Source organism: Heptranchias perlo, chromosome 32 (genome assembly GCF_035084215.1).
Source record: "Heptranchias perlo isolate sHepPer1 chromosome 32, sHepPer1.hap1, whole genome shotgun sequence".
NCBI classification, from domain to species: Eukaryota; Metazoa; Chordata; class Chondrichthyes; order Hexanchiformes; family Hexanchidae; genus Heptranchias; species Heptranchias perlo.
In genome coordinates this window covers 18,604,799-18,628,246 of record NC_090356.1, presented here as the reverse complement: position 1 = coordinate 18,628,246, position 23,448 = coordinate 18,604,799, and the positions used below count along the sequence as shown (strand labels likewise).

General features: G+C 43.7%; 2 protein-coding genes and 1 long non-coding RNA gene across 6 annotated transcripts in view; 2 read left to right on the top strand and 1 right to left on the bottom strand.

The window, feature by feature from the left end:
* LOC137301111 (uncharacterized) overlaps window positions 1–3,312 on the top strand; it is a 36,054-nt gene extending 32,742 nt beyond the window's left edge. The window contains exon 2 of the long non-coding RNA XR_010958226.1: window positions 1,766–3,312. This is a non-coding gene — a long non-coding RNA (uncharacterized lncRNA). The remainder of the gene's footprint in view (window positions 1–1,765) is intronic.
* LOC137301109 (filamin-binding LIM protein 1-like) overlaps window positions 1–19,602 on the bottom strand; it is a 37,530-nt gene extending 17,928 nt beyond the window's left edge. Inside the window, exons 1-7 of one of the 4 annotated variants that reach the window (XM_067970536.1) lie at window positions 19,391–19,602; window positions 16,922–17,576; window positions 12,459–12,706; window positions 7,987–8,165; window positions 7,159–7,279; window positions 2,561–2,730; window positions 1,429–1,607 (exon numbers count right to left, since the gene is read on the bottom strand). In XM_067970536.1, coding sequence (XP_067826637.1) covers window positions 1,429–1,607; window positions 2,561–2,730; window positions 7,159–7,279; window positions 7,987–8,165; window positions 12,459–12,690 — 881 coding nt within the window. In that variant the 5' untranslated portion in view covers window positions 12,691–12,706; window positions 16,922–17,576; window positions 19,391–19,602. Of the gene's footprint in view, window positions 1–1,428; window positions 1,608–2,560; window positions 2,731–7,158; window positions 7,280–7,986; window positions 8,166–12,458; window positions 12,707–14,768; window positions 14,881–15,358; window positions 15,644–16,921; window positions 17,577–19,390 lie in introns of those variants that run through there. The other 3 variants (XM_067970537.1, XM_067970538.1, XM_067970535.1) reach the window with 3 other exon arrangements.
* bcl2l16 (BCL2 like 16) lies at window positions 18,637–23,073 on the top strand. The gene is made up of 2 exons (XM_067970539.1): window positions 18,637–19,313; window positions 22,162–23,073. The coding sequence occupies exons 1-2, from the start codon at window positions 18,873–18,875 to the stop codon at window positions 22,291–22,293; spliced, it is 573 nt and encodes a 190-aa protein (XP_067826640.1). The 5' UTR covers window positions 18,637–18,872; the 3' UTR covers window positions 22,294–23,073.
* The last annotated feature ends 375 nt before the right edge of the window (window positions 23,074–23,448 follow it).

The window sequence follows — 23,448 nt, the reverse complement described above, 5'->3', positions numbered from 1 at the left end:
CAAACCTGATGCTGTCTTCACTCAACGTCAACAAACACAAACTTTCCAGTGGGGGTCAGTGATCAGGAACTGCTACCTTGGTTAATTTTTCCCCTCCTTAGCCAGAAGGCTGAGTCCAACTGCAGCACCACACTTCCACCCGAGACCTTGTAGGCTGCATAGCTCAGCTCCACATATGACAGTTGATTTATCCTCTGAGCCATCGGTAAGAGAAATCACTTTTAATAACTTTCCCATTTTAGTTGCCAGGCCTGAGGGACTTAGGGAAAATTGAATTATTCATGTGAGAACTGGATCCAACATGAATGCAGAACTATGACAACTACCTGCAATCCCCAGGCCAAATGTATGATAAAGTCTCCAGCATACTATATGACTCCTGGTGGAGATCACTTTATAGTGTCGTATGTTTGCTGGATATTGAAAAGCAACATGGCGCACCTGGCACTAATGTTTTCCTATTATTTTTGTGGTTTTTAGGCAATTATTGAATGACATGCAGTAAGAGTCATTCAATAATTGGGCAAGTTTTGGTCATAAAATGGCAAATGTTTTTTTAAAATAATATGGAGCCTGATTTACACTTTGGGGAACCCAATTTGTGATTGGACAGCAAAGCAGTTCTAAAATACAACAGTGCCACATGCTGATGGAGAATGGTGTTGCAGTCTTGTGCAAGATTCCTGATGAAAACTGGCAACATTTTGAGACACCTTGAATGCCAAAGGCGACACTACAATTATTACACATGGAGATTTTTCAATATTTACTACTCTGAGCTTTCACGAACGCCTTCAACAAGACTGTGCAAGCTTGTTTGGCGGAAATGGCAAGCACAAGAGATTCCTTCTCCAGTTTTCCCTTTGACTTTAAGACTGATATCAGGAAGCTCTTCTTCACACAGAGTGTGATCAACACTTGGATTGGACTTCTGGGCAGTGGTGGAGGCAGAAACCCTGAATTAAGAAACAAGTAGATGCAGTAATGGGCTAACTGTAGGGTGCTTTGGATGAATTAACTAATATGAGCTGAATGGAAGCATCACAGATGCACCTGATCCAGCCCTCATTTGAAATCCATGGCCATACACTTACCAGCAGAGAACACTGACTTTTTCCTTCCTAGCCCAGGGGTGCTGAGGCCAACTATAGCATCTGAACTGCTATCCTGGCTGAGGTCAGCGAACTCAGCTCAGAGCAGGAATCGAGATCAGCAACATACCACATGGTGCATTTATTCACTCACAAGCTTATGAGCCATCTCACAAGCCATGGAGTGTACAAGAGATTTTAAATTATTTTGCAGTACCCCAGGTAACGCATGGGGAAGTCCGTGTCTAATTCGGAGCTGAGAATCAGCACACAAGCCAGCCTGTGCTGAAACATGATCATTTCAGCACTGCACTGCACAGGAAAGCTGGAATCATACCTCTGGAAGTCTTCGAGGCAGTGAATCTCATTGGCCTGGTTCACTCCAAAACGCTCACTTCCAATGAGGCGGTGACAGACGACACATGTAAAGCACTCAGGATGAAAAGCCTTGTCCATGGCTCTTGTGATCTGATTCATTATTGTTTTTCTGCATTTCCCGCATTTCTCCAAGGTGTCCTGCAATTTAAAGAGGCACAAAAAACACAGTGAACACCTTCCCTGCGGCCTACACACTGCGAGATGGAGGAAGGAGTTTGATGTACCGTATCGTGCGCAATGTATCAAATCAGGCAATTTTGCTGAGTCTATATTAAATTATTTTTTTTCCTTTCTAGGAGGATCACACTGGGTGAGATGGGTGCAGAAGGAAGGACTTTATCACGAGAAGAACACTCACCGCATCTTAATAATGCACATCCCAGCTTGGCCTCTTCATCGGCCGTGTGCCCCACACTGCAACTAATCTGATTCCTTCACCTTGCTAAGGCTATTTACAGAGGATATTTGTAAGAAAAAATAACGTTTCTATTTCCCACAGGTGGGAGGGAGGAAGGATTTGACTGCCGGGGAGCCTGGGGGTGATGCTGAAGATAGGGTGAAAAACTAGGATGTGCCACCTCCAGTCCATCTTCTCGAGGATATCTAATATGGAAGAATGGCACAGTGTTACACTGAGAGATTGGCTACTCTTCTCATAGCCCACCGTTATTTCTCTTATCTACATCCCAGTGTGGACCAAAGTGTTCAAAATGTTCCTTTAGCAATAGTTTGTCTGGGGAGTGGAAAAGAAGCAAAGCAAAAACCTTACTATTGACTAATTAAAGATTCTCATAGCTTCCTGATGTGGGCTTCCTCCGGGTTAAGGGAGGGGAAAAAACTGACAGGGTTCCTGCTCCTGATCACTATCCAGTGACCACTGATGGAAAGTCGTCAAGTGTGCAGACATTGGTTAAGGAGGGAATCCGGCTCGGCGCTGATGCCGCCACAGTCAAATAGCATTCCAACACTACCTTAAGGGAGATAACTGTATCACAACAAGAATCAGTACCTTCATGAAAGGAAGGGAGAAAAGCGGGAACTTTATAAAAAGAAAATAAGCTATTCTGCCGTGAGAGAAATAGCTGTGGTACCTGGTAGCAGGAGTCACAATGAGGGTTGTCATCTAGATTGTAATAAGTTTTTCCCACCAGTCTGCACAGACATTTTCTACACTTCAAGCAATCCTCGTGGAATATTTTGTTCATGGCTTCAACAGCGGGGATCGTTGGCAGAATCAGCTGGTTGCAAAATGCACAGATATCTAGGAGAGCAAAAAACCCATGAACTTAACTCATAGAGACTAGCGTATCCCAGCTAGACCAGGAATCATAGAGATCAACACACTCCACCCAGGCCAGGACTCAGAGACTAGTGCATCCCAGCCTGACTAGGATTCAGACTAGCATATCGGCGCCAGGCCAGGATTCACAGAGACTAACACATACCACCCAAACCAGGACTCGCACATTGTATCCAGGCCAGGACTCACAGAGGCTACTGCATCCCAGCCTAGCCAGGACAAAGAGACTTGGTGGGATATGCCCCATTGATCCAGCTGAGATATAGCACTCAGTGTATGGGAAACCACAGTTGTAAATCCAAGTTGTATACAATTCTGTAGTTTTACTATTGCCTTCAATTACCCAGTTCCCATGCTCTGGAATTCCTCCCTCTACCTTTCTACCTCCCTCTACTATTTTAAGGCCCTTCTTAAAACCTACCTCTTTGACCAAGCTTTTGGTTATCCCAAATAATATTTTGGCTTGGCGTCAATTTTTTCCTTACACCTTTCTGAAGTGCTCTAGGATGTTTTTCAACATTAAAGGTGGAATATTAATGCAAATTGTTGTTGTTGTATTTGTTACCAACATATTGTGCCACTAGCCAAAGAGCAGTGGTTTTCACCACAAACTTTGGGCACCCTTTTGAAGCCTGCAATTCCAAATGAGGGTTGTTTGCTGCATAGTTCTTCTGGTTGAGAAGAAAAAATATGTATGCAACGTTGCTGCATTGTTCTGCAATAGTTTTAAGAAATCAACCAATCACTGCAAAAATCAATGGTAGCACTCTTCAGAAACCGAACCCTCCACTGCAGGGAAAATGTTTAAATGAATGTTTTTTGTGATCATTAAGGAGGGATGTTAGTGCTGGGAAATGGAAAACTTTCCATTTCAGGCACCCAGTGTCCATATCGAGCACTCCCAGATCTGGTAAAGCATGAGTTAAATGCAACATGGAACTCCCTCTACAGTGCTCCAACAATGTGCTTCTACTGCTGCCCCTAAAGAGCACCCCTCCCCAGCACCACTATGACATTTTTCCATTTCCCACCCAATGAGTGCTGCATTAGGGGCAGTTTAATGTGGGTGTACACTCTCTAAAACCTGGATCAAGAGTGCTCCAGTGAATTTCATGTAGTATCCTTAAAGGCACATCAAAGACTTTCATCCTATCAGTCTAAGCTGGTTTTAAACCCAGAGGTGAAAGATCAATGTCTAACCCAGCATTGTCTATTAGTAATTGCTGACTAGCCACAAGTGTGGCTACGCTGACACTGTTTTAGCCACATAGGATACAAAATTGGATTGACGGCAGAAGACAGAGGGTGGTTGTAGACGGTTGTTTTTCAAACTGGAGGCCTGTGACCAGCGGTGTGCCTCAGGGATCGGTGCTGGGTCCGCTGTTATTTGTTATTTATATTAATGATTTGGATGAGAATTTAGGAGGCATGGTTAGTAAGTTTGCAGATGACACCAAGATTGGTGGCATTGTGGACAGTGCAGAAGGTTATCTAGGATTGCAACGGGATCTTGATAAATTGGGCCAGTGGGCCGATGAATGGCAGATGGAGTTTAATTTAGATAAACGTGAGGTGATGCATTTTGGTAGATCGAATCGGGCCAGGACCTACTCCGTTAATGGTAGGGCGTTGGGGAGAGTTATAGAACAAAGAGATCTAGGAGTACAGGTTCATAGCTCCTTGAAAGTGGAGTCACAGGTGGATAGGGTGGTGAAGAAGGCATTCAGCATGCTTGGTTTCATTGGTCAGAACATTGAATACAGGAGTTGGGATGTCTTGTTGAAGTTGTACAAGACATTAGTTAGGCCACACTTGGAATACTGTGTACAGTTCTGGTCACCCTATTATAGAAAGGATATTATTAAACTAGAAAGAGTGCAGAAAAGATTTACTAGGATGCTACCGGGACTTGATGGTTTGACTTATAGGGGGAGGTTGGATAGACTGAGACTTTTTTCCCTGGAGAGTAGGAGGTTTCGGGGTGATCTTATAGAAGTCTATAAAATAATGAGGGGCATAGATAAGGTAGATAGTCAAAATCTTTTACCAAAGGTAGGGGAGTCTATAACGAGGGGGCATAGATTTAAGGTGAGCGGGGAGAGATACAAAAGGGTCCAGAGGGGCAATTTTTTCACTCAAAGGGTGGTGAGTGTCTGGAGCGAGCTGCCAGCGGCAGTAGTAGAGACGGGTACAATTTTGTCTTTTAAAAAGCATTTGGACAGTTACATGGGTAAGATGGGTATAGAGGGATATGGGCCAAGTGCAGGCAACTGGGACTAGCGTAGTGGTATAAACTGGGCGACATGGACATGTTAGGCCGAAGGGTCTGTTTCCATGTTGTAAACTTCTATGATTCTATGTACTAATTTTAGTAGAAAACGCCTTACATACACTCACACAATTCAGTTAAACGTACTTCATGTGTATATTTACTTAACAAACATCTACCACTATTCAGTAACCAAGGAAGTAAAGCACTCACAACGATTAGAAAACACTCGCACACTCTGCTTTTTGTCTTACCATTTTACCAACAAACGCACAAAATGGTTAAAGTAAACATGCATATACCATGCGAATACGAGTATTGAGATCATATACCCATCGACAATGTCTACTAATCAGTAATGCAATTAGCCACATCTGGATTCCCAAATAGCTGCATGTGGCTAGTGGCTCATGTATTGGACAACACTGGTTTAACCCACTGCATCATCCAGTCTCCCCATTCAAAGTGATACTTAGAAATTCACTGCACTGGTGTTTCAAAATTCCCTTTGCTTCACACTTCTATTATAAAGGATGTGATAACAGGACACTTAGAAAATAATAGGATTTGGCAGAGTCAACATGGATTTATGAAAGGGAAATCATGTTTGACAAACTTATTGGAGTTCTTTGAGGATGTAACTAGTAGAATAGATAAGGGGGAACCAGTGGATGTGGAGCATTTGGATTTTCAGAAGGCTTTCGATAAGGTCCCACACAGGAGGTTGGTGAACAAAGTTAGAGCACATGGAATTAGGGGTAATATACTGGCATGGATTGAGAATTGGTTAACAGACAGAAAACAGAGAGTGGGAATAAACAGGTCTTTTTCAGGTTGACAGACTGTGACTAGTGGGGTACTGCAGAGATCGGTGCTTGGGCTCGATATAGATTCACAATCTATATCAATGATTTTGATGAGTGGACCAAATGTAATATTTCCAAATTTGCTGATGACACAAAACTAGGTGGGAATGTGAGTTGAGGAGGATGCAAAGAGGCTTCAAGGGGATATATATTCAGGCTAAGTGAGTGGGCAAAACATGGCAGATGGAATATAATGTGGAAAAATGTGAAGTTATCCACTTTGGTAGGAAAAACAGAAATTTAGAGTATTTTTTAAATGGTGAGAGATTGGGAAATGTTGATGTTCAAAGGGACCTGGATGTCCTTGTACATGAGTCACTGAAAGCTAACATGCAGGTACAGCAAGCAATTAGGAAGGCAAATGGTATGTTGGCCTTTATCACAAGAGGATTTGAGTACAAGAATAAAGATGTCTTACTGCAATTATATAGGGCCTTGGTCAGACCGCACCTGGAGTATTGTGTACAATTTTGGTCTCCTTACCTAAGGAAGGATCTACTTGCCATAGAGAGAGTGCAACGAAGGTTCACCAGACTGATTCCTGGGATGGCAGGATTGTCATGTGAGGAGAGATTGTGTAGACTAGGCCTGTATTCTCTAGAGTTTAGAAGAATGAGAAGTGATCTCATTGAAACATACAAAATTCTTATAGGGCTCGACAGGGTAGATGCAGAGAGGATATTTCCCCTGGCTGGGGAGTGTAGAACCAAGGGTCACAGTCTCAGAATACGGGTTAGGCCATTTAGGACTGAGATGAGGAGAAATTTCCTCACTCAGAGGGTGGTGAATCTTCAGAATTCTCTACCCCAGAGGGCTGTGGAGGCTCAGTCATTGAGTACATTCAAAACAGAGATCAATAGATTTCTAGATATTAAAGGCATCAAGGGATATGGGGATAGTGCAGGAAAATGGCGTTGAGGTAGAAGATTAGCCATGATCTTGTTGAATGGCGGAGCAGGCTCGAGGGGCCGGATGGCCTAGTCCTGTTCCTATTTCTTATGTTCCCAGGACATTCCTTACAATTTTTACCTAATCCAGGCATCTAATTAGTAATTGAATTTGAGGTGTTGGCTGCAAAACTTTGAGTATTCAAACAAAATGCGTGACACTAGGTGACAAATGATACAACAAAAGTAACATGTAAATCAGTGGGGTGTCCGCACACTGGACTCAGTGTGCAGCGCTCCCAGTAATATTCGAAAAACAGGGAGTGGGTGAATGCATTCATTATCATATTCAGTAACAGCCACCTACCTGGCCCCAAATCTGGCAAGCCATTTAGCTTGTTGTTCACCGTTCGGGTCAGGGAGTCTTCCAGTTTGGATCCCACAGATGGACTGCAATGTCTCTCAGATTCAGAGGATGCAGAGGATTCCTGGTACAAAGAAGGAATGCATCAAAGAACAGTTAGCACAAATCCAAATGATTGATTTGGGAGACACGAGAAGGTTAACAGTGAGGGGCTGGAGGATAGGGGACAGGGGGTATGGGATAGGGGACAGGTGGTACGGGCATAGGGGACAGGGGGTATGGGCATGGGGGACAGGGGGTATGGGCATGGGGGACAGGGGGTATGGGCATGGGATATGGCACAGGTGGTGTGGGATATGGGACAAGTGGGTATTGAATAGAGGACATGCCTCTAACTGTTATGTTATGATCTGGAATACACTGCCTGAAAGGGTGGTGGAAGCAGATTCAGTAGTAACTTTCAAAAGGGAATTGGATATATTCTTGAAAAGGAAAAATTTGTAGGGCTATGGGGAAAAAGCAGGGCAATGGGACTAATTGGATCTTTCAAAGAGCTGGCACAATGGGACAAATGGCCTCCTTCTGTGCTGTATGATTCTAAAGAGAATTTATTTGAATTTTTTTTAAAGTTTTTCTCTCATCTCCTAAGATTGGAAATCAAAATTGTGCGTGGCTGAGATTCCGCTACTGTTAAATAGCATTGCGCACTCACTGTCTGGGTTCACACATCAAAGGCTTGTAGGACTCCAAGTATCCATATCCCTTTGAGAGTCAACACTTTCAAGATAGGAGGGATGAAGAGGAAAAATGAAGCTTCCTTGCACTGCCTACCTGCTGTTTTGGGCCCGCTCCAACATATGATCTCTGCAGCCGGATTTGGTTGGAATCAATTAAGGATGGGACTGGTCCCTTAAAGAGATGCAGAGGTGGAGGAGGAGGAGGAAGTGGCAGCTCGCTGGAATGAAAAGCATCTCCTGCGTTCTCTGGAGCAGGAGGAGGTGGGGGAAAATCTGCAAAAAAAAAGCACGATATAGGCTGTGAAGAAGCAAGTTGCACATTCCCAGAACACATTCATCCCAAGGGAGTAGACTGTACAGCTACTGTGACACACTGACACTTCTCTGCGTTGCTGTATAAGTAGTGCCCCCACAATGGGCTAGCTGATAAAAATGTTTCACAGCCACTGTCCTGATTGGACAAAGCATGTGTGTTCGGTTGTGAAAAATGAAAACATTTAAAAATGTCAAAAATTGTTTTTAAGTAATTACTGAGATTTTAAGTTTGATATTTGACTTCACTCAGTAAACACGGCTTTGAACTATTTCGAAAAACCAGACTTCAGTTCTTTTTCCATTTTCTGTCCTCCTCTCCTGGAGGCTTGCTCAGGTACCTGCATAGGTGCTGGCTCACCCTCTGATTCTTCACCAAAGCACCCTTTCTTCATGTGAGTGGCAGGGCTATAGTGATAGGGGATTCAATTGTAAGGGGAACAGATAGGCGTTTCTGCGGCCGCAAATGTGACTCCAGGATGATATGTTGCCTGCCTGGTGCTAGGGTCAAGGATGTCACGGAGCGGCTGCAGGGCATTCTGGAGGGGGAGGGTGAACAGCCAGTAGTCGTGGTCCATATCGGTACCAACAACATAGGTAAAAAAAAGGGATGAAGTCCTGCAAGGTGAATTTAAGGAGTTAGAATTTAAAAAGCAGGACCTCAAAGGTAGTGATCTCAGGATTACTACCAGTGCCACGTGCTAGTGAGTATAGGAACAGGAGAATAGACCAGATGAATGCGTGGCTGCAGGGATGGTGTAGGAGGGAGGGATTTAGATTCCTGGGACATTGGGACCGGTTCTGGGGAAGGTGGGACCTGTACAAGCGGGACGGGTTACACCCAAGCAGGACTGGGACCAATGTCCTTGCGGGGGTGTTTGCTAGTGCTCTTGGGGAAGGTTTAAACTAGAATGGCAGGGGGATGGGAACCTGAGCAGGGAGACAGAGGAGGGGGAAACAAGGATAGAAACAAAAGACAGAAAGGGAAGAAGCAATAATGGAAGCCAGAAAAAACAAGGGTGAAAAACAAATAGGGCCATAGTGCAAAATAATACTAAGATGACTAGCAATCTTAAAAAGACAAGTCTAAAGGCATTGTGTCTTAATGCGCAGAGCATTCGCAATAAGGTAGATGAATTAACAGCGCAGATAGATATTAACGGGTATGATATAGTTGCGATTACGGAGACATGGCTGCAGGGTGACCAAGGATGGGAACTGAACATCCAGGGGTATTCAATATTTAGGAAGGACAGGCAAAAAGGGAAAGAAGATGGGGTAGCATTGCTAGTAAAGGAGGAAATCAATGCAATAGTGAGGAAGGATATTGGCTCGGAAAATCACGATGTGGAATCTATATGGGTGGGAGCTAAGAAACATCAAGGGGCAGAAAACATTGGTGGGGGTTGTCTATAGGTCCCCAAACAGTAGTGGAGATGTAGGGGAGGGCATTAAACAGGAAATTAGAGACGCATGCAAGAAGGGTACAACTATAATCATAGGTGACTTTAATTTACATATAGATTGGTCAAACCAAATTAGCAATAATACTATGGGGGAGGAATTCCTGGAGTGTGTACGTGATGGATTTCTAGACCAATACGGTGGGGAACCAACTAGAGAACAGGCGATCCTAGACTGGGTATTATGCAACGAGAAAGGATTCATTAACAATCTTGTTGTGCGGGATCCCTTAGGGAAGAGCGACCATAACATGATAGAATTCTCTCACTAAGACGGAGAGTGAAGTAGTCGAATCCGAAACTAGGATCCTGAATCTAAATAAAGGAAATTACGAAAGTATGAGGTGTGAGTTGGCTAGGATAGATTGGGGAACTTTACTAAAAGGGATGACAGTGAATAGGCAATGGCTAATATTTAAATAACATGTGCAGGAATTACAACAATTATTCATTCTTGTCTGGCGCAAAAATAAAACAGGAAAGGTGGCTCAACCGTGGCTTACAAAAGAAATTAGGGATAGTATTAGATCCAAAGAGGAAACATATAAAATTGCCAGAAAAAGCAGCAACCCTGAGGATTGGGAGCAGTTTAGAATTCTGCTAAAGTTAGGGAACCAAGGGTCTAGTAAGAGGGAGGAACTGAAGGAAATCAGTATTAGTAAAAAAGTAGAGCTAGGGAAATTAATGGGGCCAAAGGCTGACAAATCCCCAGATTTGCCTGATAATCTACATCCCAGAGTACTAAAGGAAGTGGCCCTGGAAATAGTGGATGCATTGGTGGTCATCTTCCAAAATTCTATAGACTCTGGAACAATTCTTACAGATTGGAGGGTGGCAAATGTAACCCCACTATTTAAAAAAGGAGGGAGAAAAAACAGGGAATTACAGACCAGTTAGCCTAACATCAGTAATGGGGAAAATGCTAGAGTCTATTATAAAGGATGTGATAACAGAACACTTGGAGGGCATTAACAGGATTGGACAAAGTCAGCATGGGTTTATGAAAGGGAAATCATGCTTAACAAATCTACTGGAGGTAACTAGTATAGAGAGGGGCGAACCAGTGGATGTGGTGTACTTGGATTTTCAGAAGGCTTTTGATAAGTTCCCACACAAGAGGTTAGTGTGCAAAATTAAAGCACATGGGATTGGGGGGAATATACTGGCATGGGTTGAGAGTTGGTTGACAGACAGGAAACAGAGAGTAGGAATAAACGGGTCTTTTTCTGGGTGGCAGGCAGTGACTAGTGGGGTACCACAGGGATCAGTGCTTGGGCTCTAGCTATTTGCAATATATATCAATGATTTGGATGAGGGAACTAAATATAACATTTCCAAGTTTGCAGAGGACACAAAGCTGGGGTGGAATGTGAGCTGTGAGGAGGATGCAAAGAGGCTCCAATGTGATTTAGACAAGTTGGGTGAGTGGGCAAGAACATGGCAGATGCAGTATAATGTGGATAAATGTGAGGTTATCCACTTTGGTTGTAAAAACAGAAAGACAGATTATTATCTGAATGGTGATAGATTGGGAAAAGGAGAGGTGCAACGAGACCTGGGTGTCCTTGTACACCAGTCGCTGAAAGCGAGCATTCAGGTGCAGCAAGCAGTTAGGAAGGCGAATGGTATGTTGGCGTTCATTGCAAGAGGATTTGAGTACAGGAACAGGGATGTCTTACTGCAGTTGTACAGGGCCTTGGTGAGACCACATCTGGAATATTGTGTGCAGTTTTGGTCTCCTTATCTGAGGAAGGATGTCCTTGCCGTGGAGGGAGTGCAACAAAGGTTTTCCAGACTGATTCCTGGGATGGCAGGACTGACGTACGAGGAGAGATTGGGTCGACTAGGCCTATATTCACTAGAGTTTAGAAGAATGAGAGGTGATCTCATCGAAACATATAAAATTCTAACAGGACTAGACAGACTAGATGCAGGGAGGATGTTCCCGATGGCTGGGGAGTCCAGAACCAGGGGTCACAGTCTCAGGATACGGGGTATGCCATTTAGAACCAAGATGAGGAGAAATTTCTTCACTCAGAGGGTGGTGAATCTGTGGAATTCTCTACCACAGAAGGCAGTGGAGGCCAAGTCATTAGATGTATTCAAGGAGATAGATATGTTTCTTAATGCTAAGGGATCAAGGGATATGGGGAAAAAGCAGGAACAGGGTACCGAGTTAGATGATCAGCCATGATCATTTTGAATGGCGGAGCAGGCCCGAAGGGCCGAATGCCTACTCTTGCTCCTATTTTCTATTTTCTATGTGAACTGACAGTGAGCAGTGGCAGGATATATGACCATCCAGCTATCATAGCCAAGCCCATTCCTGTCTTCACCTGATGTGCCACATATATGCATTTTCCAGCAGGAGTCACTGGATAATGATCACAAAGGAGCATGAACCCTGGTTGATTTTTCCTTTGCCTAGCCCAAGGGTACTAAGGGTGATCACTTGGCTGAGATCAGCTAATACAGCATTGACAAGGAATTGAATGGTGACTTTCCTTGTCTGTACGGTGCAGTGACACAGTAGCCAATGCATTTGTCCTCTAGGTCACTGGGGCAACCTTATAATCAAATCTCTTTAATGTACTGCCTCTTCTCTGCTTATTTTCACCTGCACCTCCACCATACTGCATCCCAAACAATCACAATAAGAAGGCCAGTTGTTATGGCATCACTGCTCCCAGCTATACACCCAGAGAGCCCTGCAGTAATTTATAGCATTTGAGTCTGTCACTGTTGAGAAGCTGACAGGAACTGAGATAGACAGATACAGCGCTGTCCTTACCTTCATTAGCAGAATTGTAGGCCAATGGGATAGTCCCTACCATTCCTTTCATCCCACTGTTTCCATATCTGTTTGGGTAGCTCCCGGACTTGGGTGCTGATGGCACTAATTTTTGCTGTACACGAATGTCCGCCCTTGAGCCTTCAAGAGAGCTGTACGTCTTTGGGGTGTTGATCGTCCCAGGAGTAGCGAGTCGAATGTAAATTGAGGAGACCTTCTTTATTTGAGACATTCTTCATATATGATATCTAATAACACAAACAGCACAGTGTAATATTACATTATTAGCAGCTTGGCCTAGGGTGCATCCATCTTTCTGCAGCGTCCTAGGTATTAGAGAGATGTTAAAAATAAATGGTGTCAACTTACACTGTGACTGGGTGAGGATGGCTGATGGTTCTAGAAGTCAAGAAAGGAGCTCAGGAAAATGGGAAAACAAGCCCAGATGTTTTCTTTAAGAACAAACTCCTGTGATAGTCTATTGTGCATGGAATGATCACTGTGGCATGCCATTTCCATTTCCTCAATTCACCCAATTCCCAATCTCAACCAGACAGCTGTCAGGAGGCCCTGAGAGGACCTAGGCCATACCCACAGGGAAGGGCAAATAAGAGGCAGGCTTTTCCCCAGCTCACACTTGCACACCTTCAGCTGGTTGCTTTCAGAGTGCTGTCAGCAGAAGCCTGGGAGTGGATTGCCAATCTTTGATCTTTGATAAGCCACACTAATGTAACAAGTAGGATAACTTGTCTGTTCTGACAAAAGGTCATCAACCAAAATGTTAACTCTGTTTCTCTCTCCACAGATGCTGCCTGACCTGCTGAGTATTTCCAGAATTTTCTGTTTTTATTTCAGATTTCTAGCATCCGCAGTATTTTGTTTTTGAGATAACTTGTCTTCTTGGCAATTGCAGAAAGAGAAAGAACGACACACCCTGGAGCAAATTGCAAACAATAATTCCACTCAGGAGTTCAAAGAGGGGACCTTCAAACACAGTGACTGTCTGTAACTAACCTCATGGTGGCACATTTGCGTTTATGATTTTGCTGCAAATACCAACCAGAGGAAATCCTTGTGAACGCATTTACTATGTCCCTGCACAAAGCGACCAGATCCAATCTTCCCCCTCAATGTGTCATTCATGTTTTTATAGAATTATAAATCCAAATCAGTAGAAGTGTTTTAGCGGAAGTTGCTGCTGTATACGAGCTTGAAAACAACGAGGCCGCTGGGGAGGGTGTGTCCTTTTATATCGGTCTCAACTGTTACTTATAAATGAAGTGGTGGAACACAACTGTGTAAAGGAAACTTTCACTTCTAGCAAGACTCAACTTGCAAATTTAAAGTGAATGGGCCAAGGCTCTTGTGGGATTGTAAACTAGATTCTTGCAGCATCATAAACTGGACCAAGCCTTTGTGGCACCTGTTCAGATACCTTTTGGTTTAAGGGTATAACAGTGTCACATGGCTGGTGCTATAATAAAACACCATAGTTGTGACAGTGAGGACCCGGACTGCCCTGCTCTTTCTACAAGATGTGATCAATTTGAAGATCATAGTGGTAACCGCAGCCCTCGATTCAGGATACAAACCCATAGACACATATCCAACATTTCTGACCTCAAGGTTCTTAATTCTTGTCAACAAACAGGATTGAGGGTTAGTAGAAATGGACCAAGGGAATACTGTGGATATGTGGGCTATATGGACCTGCCTTAAACTGTTACGATGTTAGGTAACCACAGATGTCAAACATCTACTAATCGCTCAGTATAATGCCCTGCCCGGTATGGTATTGAGCCATACAGATCAGGTAGGTCTCAGGCTCAAATCCGGGTATGCGCAGGGTTAGCTGATCTCAGCTGAAGTGGTAGTGGGAGGCTGCAATTGGGCTGGTGCCCCAGAGGTAGGTAGGGAAAATAAATCAACCAGGATTACTGCTCTTGACCACTGTCTAGAGACCTCTGCTGCAATGTGCATGTGTGTGGCTATCATCTGTGTAGAGGTTTGGTCAAAGAGCCTAGCGACACTCACTATTTGGGCTCATACATGAAGAATAACCATATGAGTGAGGTACCAGAGGGTAGCCGGGGCCTGTGAAGCTATACAAGCAAGTGTCAGCACATTCAGGAAAGGAGAGGAGAATATTGCAGGAACGAAAGTAAAACAGACACGTTTGTATAGAGCTGCCTACAGTCACGTAAGATGCCCGAGTCTGACTGAAAGTAACCTGGTATATAACTGATACCCTACTGGCTACAGGTTGCCACCTAGAAACCCATTCCATTCACAGCTCCTTGGAGCACTTACCAAAGCAGTAGTTTTACTGTGTGAGGTCCTCAGTCCTGCAAGTTTTGTTCCACTAACACACCTTCTTCAGAGCCTGGAGACTGAACCGCAGCGAGCCTGAACTGCTCCTAATCATCTCATTGCCTCACTCAGGGAAGTCTGTCCGCCTACCTCTGCTTCACTTTACCATAAAAGGAAAATGAATTCCTGGGGCATTAGTACAGCAAACAGGAAGCTGCTCCCTAACCTGCCCACTCCACACAGACTTCATTATCCACCCAGTCACACACTGCTGTCATAAATGCATTATATAGTGATTCTAAGATAAGCTTGATTTCTTTGGAAGTTGGTTGGCAGATGACGTGTCTCTTACAAGAAATAGCCTGTTCTACTGTCGGTTTTGCATTAAATTCCTCCGATTGAAGCATTTATTTGGTTATTAGCTGAGAATTATTCCTGTCTCAGCTCAAACATGTACAGTTAATTTTAATTAAAGGTGGAAAAATCTGGACTAAACACTTTGAACAGAAAATACACCCTTCCACACCCCAGAATTCCCTTTCCTTTTAATTGACCACCTGCTGGGGATGAGGAAGGACAATTCACTTAACTCTTTGAGTGCTGGAAGTCCTTGTCAGCTCTTTGTTTTAAGAGAAGTCCTGCTGTTGAGGCCAGGTTTTCAGAGAGTTTCCTCAGAGTCAAGACTCCTAAGGGGTAAATAAACAAACTGGGATCCAAAGTACCGTGCCAGACAGGAAAAGATTTTTCATGCCTTTTTAAAAAAAAATAACTTTTTTCTCATTAAATTGGGAGATGTTAGTCCAGGGAAATGAAACACTTTCCATTTCAGACACTCAAAGTGTCCCAATAGGCACTCAAGTCAGGTGCAGCATGCAGAGTAACGGTTCCTCTACACTGGCCCATTAAACACTGCAATGTCAGCTAAAGCACAGGTTAGATACTGAGGCAAAGCTCCATCTACATTGCCCCATCAAATACTCCCAAGTCAGGTACAGCAGAGGGTTAGATTCAGAGAGATGGTCATTCTACACTACCCCAACAATGTATCCCATCCCCAACCTCAGAAGAGAGCATCAGTGTGGCATTGTCCCATTTCCCACACCAGCCTTCCTTTGGGCTCTCAGCCTTGGCTCAGTGGTAACATTCTCACCTTTGAGTCAGGTGGTCATGGGTTCAAGCCCCACTCCAGAGACTTGAGCACATAATCTTGGCTGACACTTCAGTGCAGTACTGAGGGAGTGCTGTACTGTCTTTCGGATGAGATGTTAAACTGAGGACAAGTCTGCCCTATCAGGTGGATATAGAAGATCCAGGGCACTATTTGACAAAGAGCAGGGGAGCCAACATTTGTCCCTTAACCAACACCAAAAACAGATGATCTTGTCATTTATATCATTGCTGTGACCTTGCTGTGTGCAAATTGGCCAACGCATTTTCATACATTACAACAGTGGCTACACTTCAAAAGTACTTAATTGGCTGTAAAGTACTTTGGGATGTCCTCAGGTCGTGAAAGGTGCTATATAAATGCAAGTTCTTTCTTTCTCTTGGTGAGATTTCCAATTTAGCATTGAATTAGGAGTAGTTTTGTGCCCTAGCCTAGGAACTGAAATTGGAGTGCCCCAAACTTATGCCAACAGAAGAGTGAGAGTTTGTCGACTGGTTCATCTGGAAAAGTTAAATATATAATCAGCTGCCTAAATTTGTAAGAATCAATCACTTTCAGAATGATTGAGAGGAATTTTAAACATTACTTTTTTAAACCCCCCCCCCCCCCCCCCAACAAAGGATGCTTACCCCTGAAATAGGCTCTGGTGAACCCTGTCGGCTCTGTAGGCCAACCCCTCGCCTCTGCCTCATTTCAATATCAAACCCTGACAGGTTGTGTATCCTTTCCCTCACAAAATCTCTCCCAGAAAGCAGTTACAGAAGGTATTTTTTAATTTGTTCCTGTACTGGCCTAGCTGTAAATTCTGATAAAACTATCGAGAGATTCTTTTGATCTGATACAAACATCTTCAGGTTTGTCACAGTATTATTGTTTTTCTTCAGTGCTACACTGCTGGCCTCAGTGGGTAATCCTATTTGTGTCTCAGACAGAATTCTACACAGTAACAGGTGCTGATCAGGAACATTCAATGGAAATATCTCACCTGCTTTCTTCATACTCTGCAGAATGACTGGTTTGAAACATGGCTGAATCAGTGATGTTTGCCCATGGTCTGTCCACCTTTTGTTCTTGTCTGTCCCAATCTTGTGCCTCTCAGTGGTGCCATTCTCAGTAGCGACTGCCCCGGCCTTGTCTGCTTGATTGTGCTCACATTAGCGGTATCTGCTTTTGTCTGTTTCTGACCTTGGTGTTATCTGTTAGGTGCTGTCAGCTTTCAGTGGTGCCCACCCTCAGTTGTGTCTGCCCTGAGTCTTGGTTGCTTGGTTGTGTCCATTCTCTGTGGTGCAGTATTTGTCCTGGTGACTGTATGCCCTCAATGCGGTCTGTAGTCTGGGCTACACTGATCCACTGATCCCTGCAGTGATGTGTGAGATGTCCTTATATCAACAGCTTGTCCAAAATCTGTCATATCAGGAATTAGTCGTATTCCCCAGCGCCTGGGTGAGCTGATCTCTACCGTTCCAGTTGGTGCTCACTGGGCCAATGACATGTTATTTCTGTCTTTTTGTTACAGTGACAATGTGTTCAATGGGGAATAAAAAAAACAAAATCTAGCACCTGTGCCAGGAGACAGGAACTCTGCTAGAGTCTTGTTTATACATGTAATGTCTTTGTTGCACTACCACAGCAGCTTGGCCCTGTTTGTGATTAAAAAAAAGCAATTTTAAAAAAAGAATTTAATTTGAACTATGTCAGGCATGTACAGGCGGAGCAACAGCAGGGAGATTTCACAAGATAATTAGAGATGAAGGCCATTTGGCCCATCTTAATTTATCCCGAGAGTCTCCCATTCAGCATCTAATTGTTTCTTAAATGATTCTAGGGTTTGCGCCTCCACTTCTCTGTCTGGAAGTTCATTTCAGGTGTCAACTTGGTTCAATGGTAGCGCTGTCACTTCTGAGTCAGCAGTTCATGGGTTCAAGTCCCATTCCTGGGACTTGAGCGTATAATTTAGGTTGACACTTCACTGCAGTACTGAGGGAATGTTGCATTCTAGGCGCTGTCTTTCAGATGAGACATTAAACCACTTGCTTAGGTGGACCTAAAAGATTCCATGGCACTATTTGAAGAAGCATAGGGGAGTTATCCTGGTTGATATTTATCCCGCAACCAAAACAGATTAACTAGTCAATTATCTCATTGCTCTTTGTGGGACCATGATGATATCTGATACATGAAACCTGATATTGATCAGACAATCTAACCCTGTCTCCCTGCATTCCACAAGTGACATTTCCATGTTTCCAGCAGAACTGAAACCATTCACTTTGTATGATATTTCACCATCTGTATCTGCACTTCTTTTCTCCCTTTCTATCCCGAAGATGCTAACTCAAGCTGGGATCGGCTCCACAGGGGCTGGGCACCTCCCAATACCTCGACCAAGTGGCCATTCCTCACATGTGAACCTAGACAGGGAGTGACAGCAGAATATTCAACTATAGGGGCATCATAGCCACCCTCTCACTTGATATGCGCATTCATGCACATGCAAGCAGGGGTCATGGAGGTGAATAAAGGGTGGGGGGGGGTGGGGAAGGAAATAGGGGTTAGCTGTTTGAGGTGAAAGAAGATTTCCAGATTGCCTCTTTGTTGGTGTTCTGGAGTTTTAATTTTGCTCAGTTCATTGCTATGCAGTTTTCTTCAACCTTACGCAGCAGACTCATGGTAACAGCAATAAATAATTAATGCAATCAGTACAGTAGCTTGATTATTTTGAATTTCTTATCACTAATGAAATTTTGCTCGCAGCATTTCTGAATATAAGCACTGATATTTTGCCAGGGTATTTTCCTAGCCTGGTCACTCTGATGCTGTCCCAGTTATTTTTGGATGCTATAAGCTGTCTCCTGATATTTGAGAGTCCAATTCCACCACAACAGCACAGAGCAGCTCAATAACCAAACACATCTTGCAGACTGTGGCCGATTCAAATGACGACGGAACAGAGCGATGATCATGTGGTGAAGGAGGCCTATGTAATGTCGCAGGATTACATGAGATACATGACCGGTAGGACATCAAAACCAGCTCCCAGCATGGCTGCAGCAGCCCTGAGACATGCAGGCGATGACCTCTTGGAGAAATACCCCATCTTCTTCAAGCGATGGCCCCGGATTTTCAGGGAAGTTTGCCCAGACAATGCCTGTGACTATTTATTCAAGATCCTGGATGAGCATTTCCAACCAGAGAAACCCTGGCAGAAGAAGGAGCTGACCTGGAGTGGGATCCTTTCCATTTATGTCCTGGCAGGGCAACTGGCTATGTACTGCCAGAAGAATGGCATGGAGTCAGTGCTAGAAGAGCTGGAATTCAAAGTGGGACAGTATGTGGAGAGAAAAGTGTGTCCGAACATTAGAGATAAGGGAGGATGGGTGAGTATCATTGAAATAAGCAGGCCTGGCACAGTGAGTCTAAGGCAATGCAATCAAAATAGTTTAAATGCACTAACCGGCCTGCAGCTTACTGCCCGGCAACAGTGATCCAGAATGTTCCGAGGAGCTGCACCAATCAGCGTGTTAGTGGTTTGGCTAGCCTCCAGGTTGGAGTTTTCAGTTTGATTCTGTCTGACTCCCAACAATGTGACATCCTACACTCTGCACGACCAAGAATTATCTGCATCAAAGCAGACACAAACCATCATTTTCAAATTGTTTGGTCACTAATTCTGTTTTTCTTTCAGTATCTGAACCAACTAGATACCTTAATCTTTATAACAGCTCCTGTCTGTTGTGACCATCAAGCCATTGGTTAATTTTCTTCTCTCATTGGTCAAATATTTAAGTCTTTGTGTTTTTCTCCTTTCTAATTGGTTATTTTATACTTTAATTGTTTACCAATCATATTATGCATAAAATTTCTGCCCAATCACATTCCGTCAAAGAGTTTTACCCAATTGTACTCCAGCAAAAATAGATTCTCCCAGACATTTAACCTTGAAAGTTCCTCATCCATGCGCCCCAAATAGAACTTATCACAAAGCAGATAAAAGATTCACAAAATAATCACGATCTGATTCATGAATTTGGCTCCAACAACTTTATCCTATCTTCCAAAGCAGAAAGCCCCCCCTCCGCTGGACCTCTCAACATTCTGGACTCGAGTACACCCTTCCCTCATATTCAAGTAAACAAAAAAACAAATAAAAAGTAGGCAAAAGATTACCATTCCCAGGCGCCACTCACTGAGGAAAAAGGAAGGCGAAGAAAAATAAGAGAGGAAAGTAAAGGAGCACAGAGAGGAAAAGAGTGGACATCACTCACTGTAACACTCCCTACTGTAACGTTCCCTGATATATCCACATCTCTTATTCAAACACCCTCAGATTTACTACATATATCTCACTTTTTCTCTCTCTCTAGTATTCTCTCCTCCCCACTTGAAGCCACTGGCACCTTCACTGGGATTCAGTTCCACAGGTGCCATTTGCCCAACAAACATACCAAAAGTGACAACCAGGAAAAGACCTAATGATCCATTCAGCCGGTCCCACACAGTTGTGATGTCTTTGCATCACAATTCAGGCACTCCCTACCCGCCCGGAGCCATGTAATCTCCTGGGAGAGGCGAAAAATCAGATAAAAACCCAGGCCTCTATGGGGGGAAAACATCTGGAAACTTCCTCCCCATATCCCTTAGGTGATCAAAATTATCCCAGGAGACCACCCTGGCCCTGATTAATGTTACAATGCACCTACCTTTTGAATGAGGTGATCTCTGCCCCAGCCAGAAACAGTTTCAGCTCTCACTGAGCCGGCAACCTGTTTCACAGGTCCACTATTCTCTGGGAAAAGGACAACCTCCTAACATCTTACCTAGTTCTGCTCTTACATAACTTGTAAGAGTAACCCCTGGTCCTTCCTAACCTATTCAGTTGAAACAATTGGTCTACACAAACACAATCTAGTCCCTTCATCATCTTATACACCTCAATCAAATGAACTCTAAGTCTACGCTTCTCTAAAGTATATTGACCCAGCTCTTTGAGCTTGTCTGGGTAACTAACATGCTTTAAACTGGGAATTAGTGTTGAGACCCTCTGCACTTTTTCCAAAGCCTCAATATCACCCACCATGTGAGGTGACCAAAACTGAACACAGTATTGTAACTGAGGCCTAACCAAGGGATTGTACAAGAACAAAATGATGTGCTTTGTTTTGTAGTGAATTGTTCGGTAAATACACTCTAGCACTTCACAGAAGTGGGCATTATTCACATACCAGTCTTCTGAGTGTCACTGTATATTTAACTTTCACATACACTTCTAGCTGGGATTACCAACTGGTGACCAGCAGCAGGAACCCTTTCTGATTCTTCCCCTGCCTGGTCCAGCAGTGCTTCTGCCAAATGATCCCACCCAGCTGAGATCATCTAATTCAACACTGACCAGAATCAGACCTTGGAACTTCTTAGTCTGTTTGGCTCAGAGACAGAAACTTCAGAGAAATTTGGATGTCTTGGTGGAGGGGAGAGAGAAAATGGGGCATGACTGTTAACCAGGTTGTAGTGCATGTGCTCCAATTGTGCCCCACATCCAACTGTTGAGAGTGATGGTCTGAGATTTCACAAAGACCATAATTGGCCTGACAGTCCCTGCATCCAGCTATTTGCATGTGTGTCCTGCCTATAGAAGAATGAATTGCCTCTTCCCCATACCGCAAGCTGGCTTAACTCAGTTAACTGCAAAGAGTTACATTCTCCCCAATAGTGAAGTGCCACCTTCCCTAAAAGAAGCAGGCGGGTAAAGTTTATAAAGTATGTAAGGGGCATATGCCACATTGAATGGGTGATGTATAGCCTCTGCCTGGAGCTCAGAAAGAACTGAGGAGTCTGGGCACATCTGCAAGCCCCCTCCGCTCAACCATCCAAACCTAACCCTCCCCAAGTTGGGAGAAATAGACCCAATATGGGAAGGGATATTTGATTTTAATCACACTCAAAACAAAGAACCAGTAGCAGTGTGAGCTGTTAGTGCTAAAGGATCCAAAAAAACAGGTGGATGTTAAAGATCCCGCAACACAATTTGAAAATGACCATGGAGTTCTCCTGGTTAACACTATTCCCTGAACCAACAGTATCAAAAACAGGTAAACTGGTCATTCATCTCAATGCTGTTTTTGAGATCTTGCTGTGCACTTTAAGATGTTTTTGTGACATATAAGGCAATATATAATGCAAGTCTTTCTTCTCATTTCAAACTGTGTTGTCTTCTTTCTTTCTCAGTCTGGCTTCATACAGCGCTATGCTGAGAAGGAAAAACCTGAACATACTATGATCCGAGCTTGCTGTGGAGTGTTACTCCTGCTGGGCACTGTGTCCCTGACCTACTATATTTACAGGAGAAGGTTCTGCTGATGGAATTGGCCACAGACCTTTTTGGGACATTCATCGTGGATCAGATTAGCTCCAGGCCCTCCACAGTTCCCTTCAGATCAGATCAACCTCAGTTGCCATTTACCACCAATTTAATTATTCCTGTCTGGGGTGAGCTCGCCCAGCACATTACATAAGTACTTCATCACAATATGGACATTTGATAGCCCACACCAAACACATATATGTGATTTGTTAATTGGTGATTGTATTCTGCACTTGGTCCTGAGAGGACATTCGTGTCAATGGATAATTTAACCTCCGCTTTCCATCAGCATATCCCTGTAACTAGACTGTGGAGTAGTAACTTGATTTAATGATAGAGAACTCACTCCAGGTCTGATACAGTTAGTTATCTCAACCATTTATTTATGTAAGATTTTACTTGGGGTGAATTTCCATTTGTTCATATACAGAGTGTAATGCTGTTGGGTCTGTTACAGATAAAAAGAAAAAACATGAACCCTGGAAATCTGACATAAAAACAGAAAATGTTGTAAATACACAGCAGGTTTGTCAGCATCTGAAAGAAAAAGGACAAGTTAACGTTTCACTGATGGAGGGGTCCCACTAGAAACATTAACTGACTCTTTCAGATGCGGACCTGCTACGTTCCTTGAGCATTTTCTATTTTTATTTCTTTGGGTGTGGAGATGTGACTTTGGCTAGTAGTTCTTTTCTACCCTGTGCAGTACATCACAGGCAAATCTGCAGAAAATGCAGCAACAATCCATTGTCTGTGAATAAATAATGTCTCTTTTTCATTTGGTTTCAAGTCCTTTCTTTTCCCAGCATTTCTGTACTTTAGTACCTTCAGGAGGGGAGGGGCGAAGAAAATTGGAAAAAAGACAAATAAAACTCGACTCAAAATCTAAACACTAACCAACTCAGCCCCGCCACCCAGTGGACACAAGTATTCATTACGAGTGATCCCTGCAGGAAAGTCCACACACCTCAGAACGTCATTAGAAATCTGCAATGCTTTAACACATTTGTTCTGACGTAGGTCCTTTTTTTATTCGTTCATGGGATGTGGGCATCGCTGGCAAGGCCAGCATTTATTGCCCATCCCCAATTGTCCTTGAGAAGGTGGTGGTGAGCCGCCTTCTTGAATCGCTGCCTGTCTTTGTCCTGACT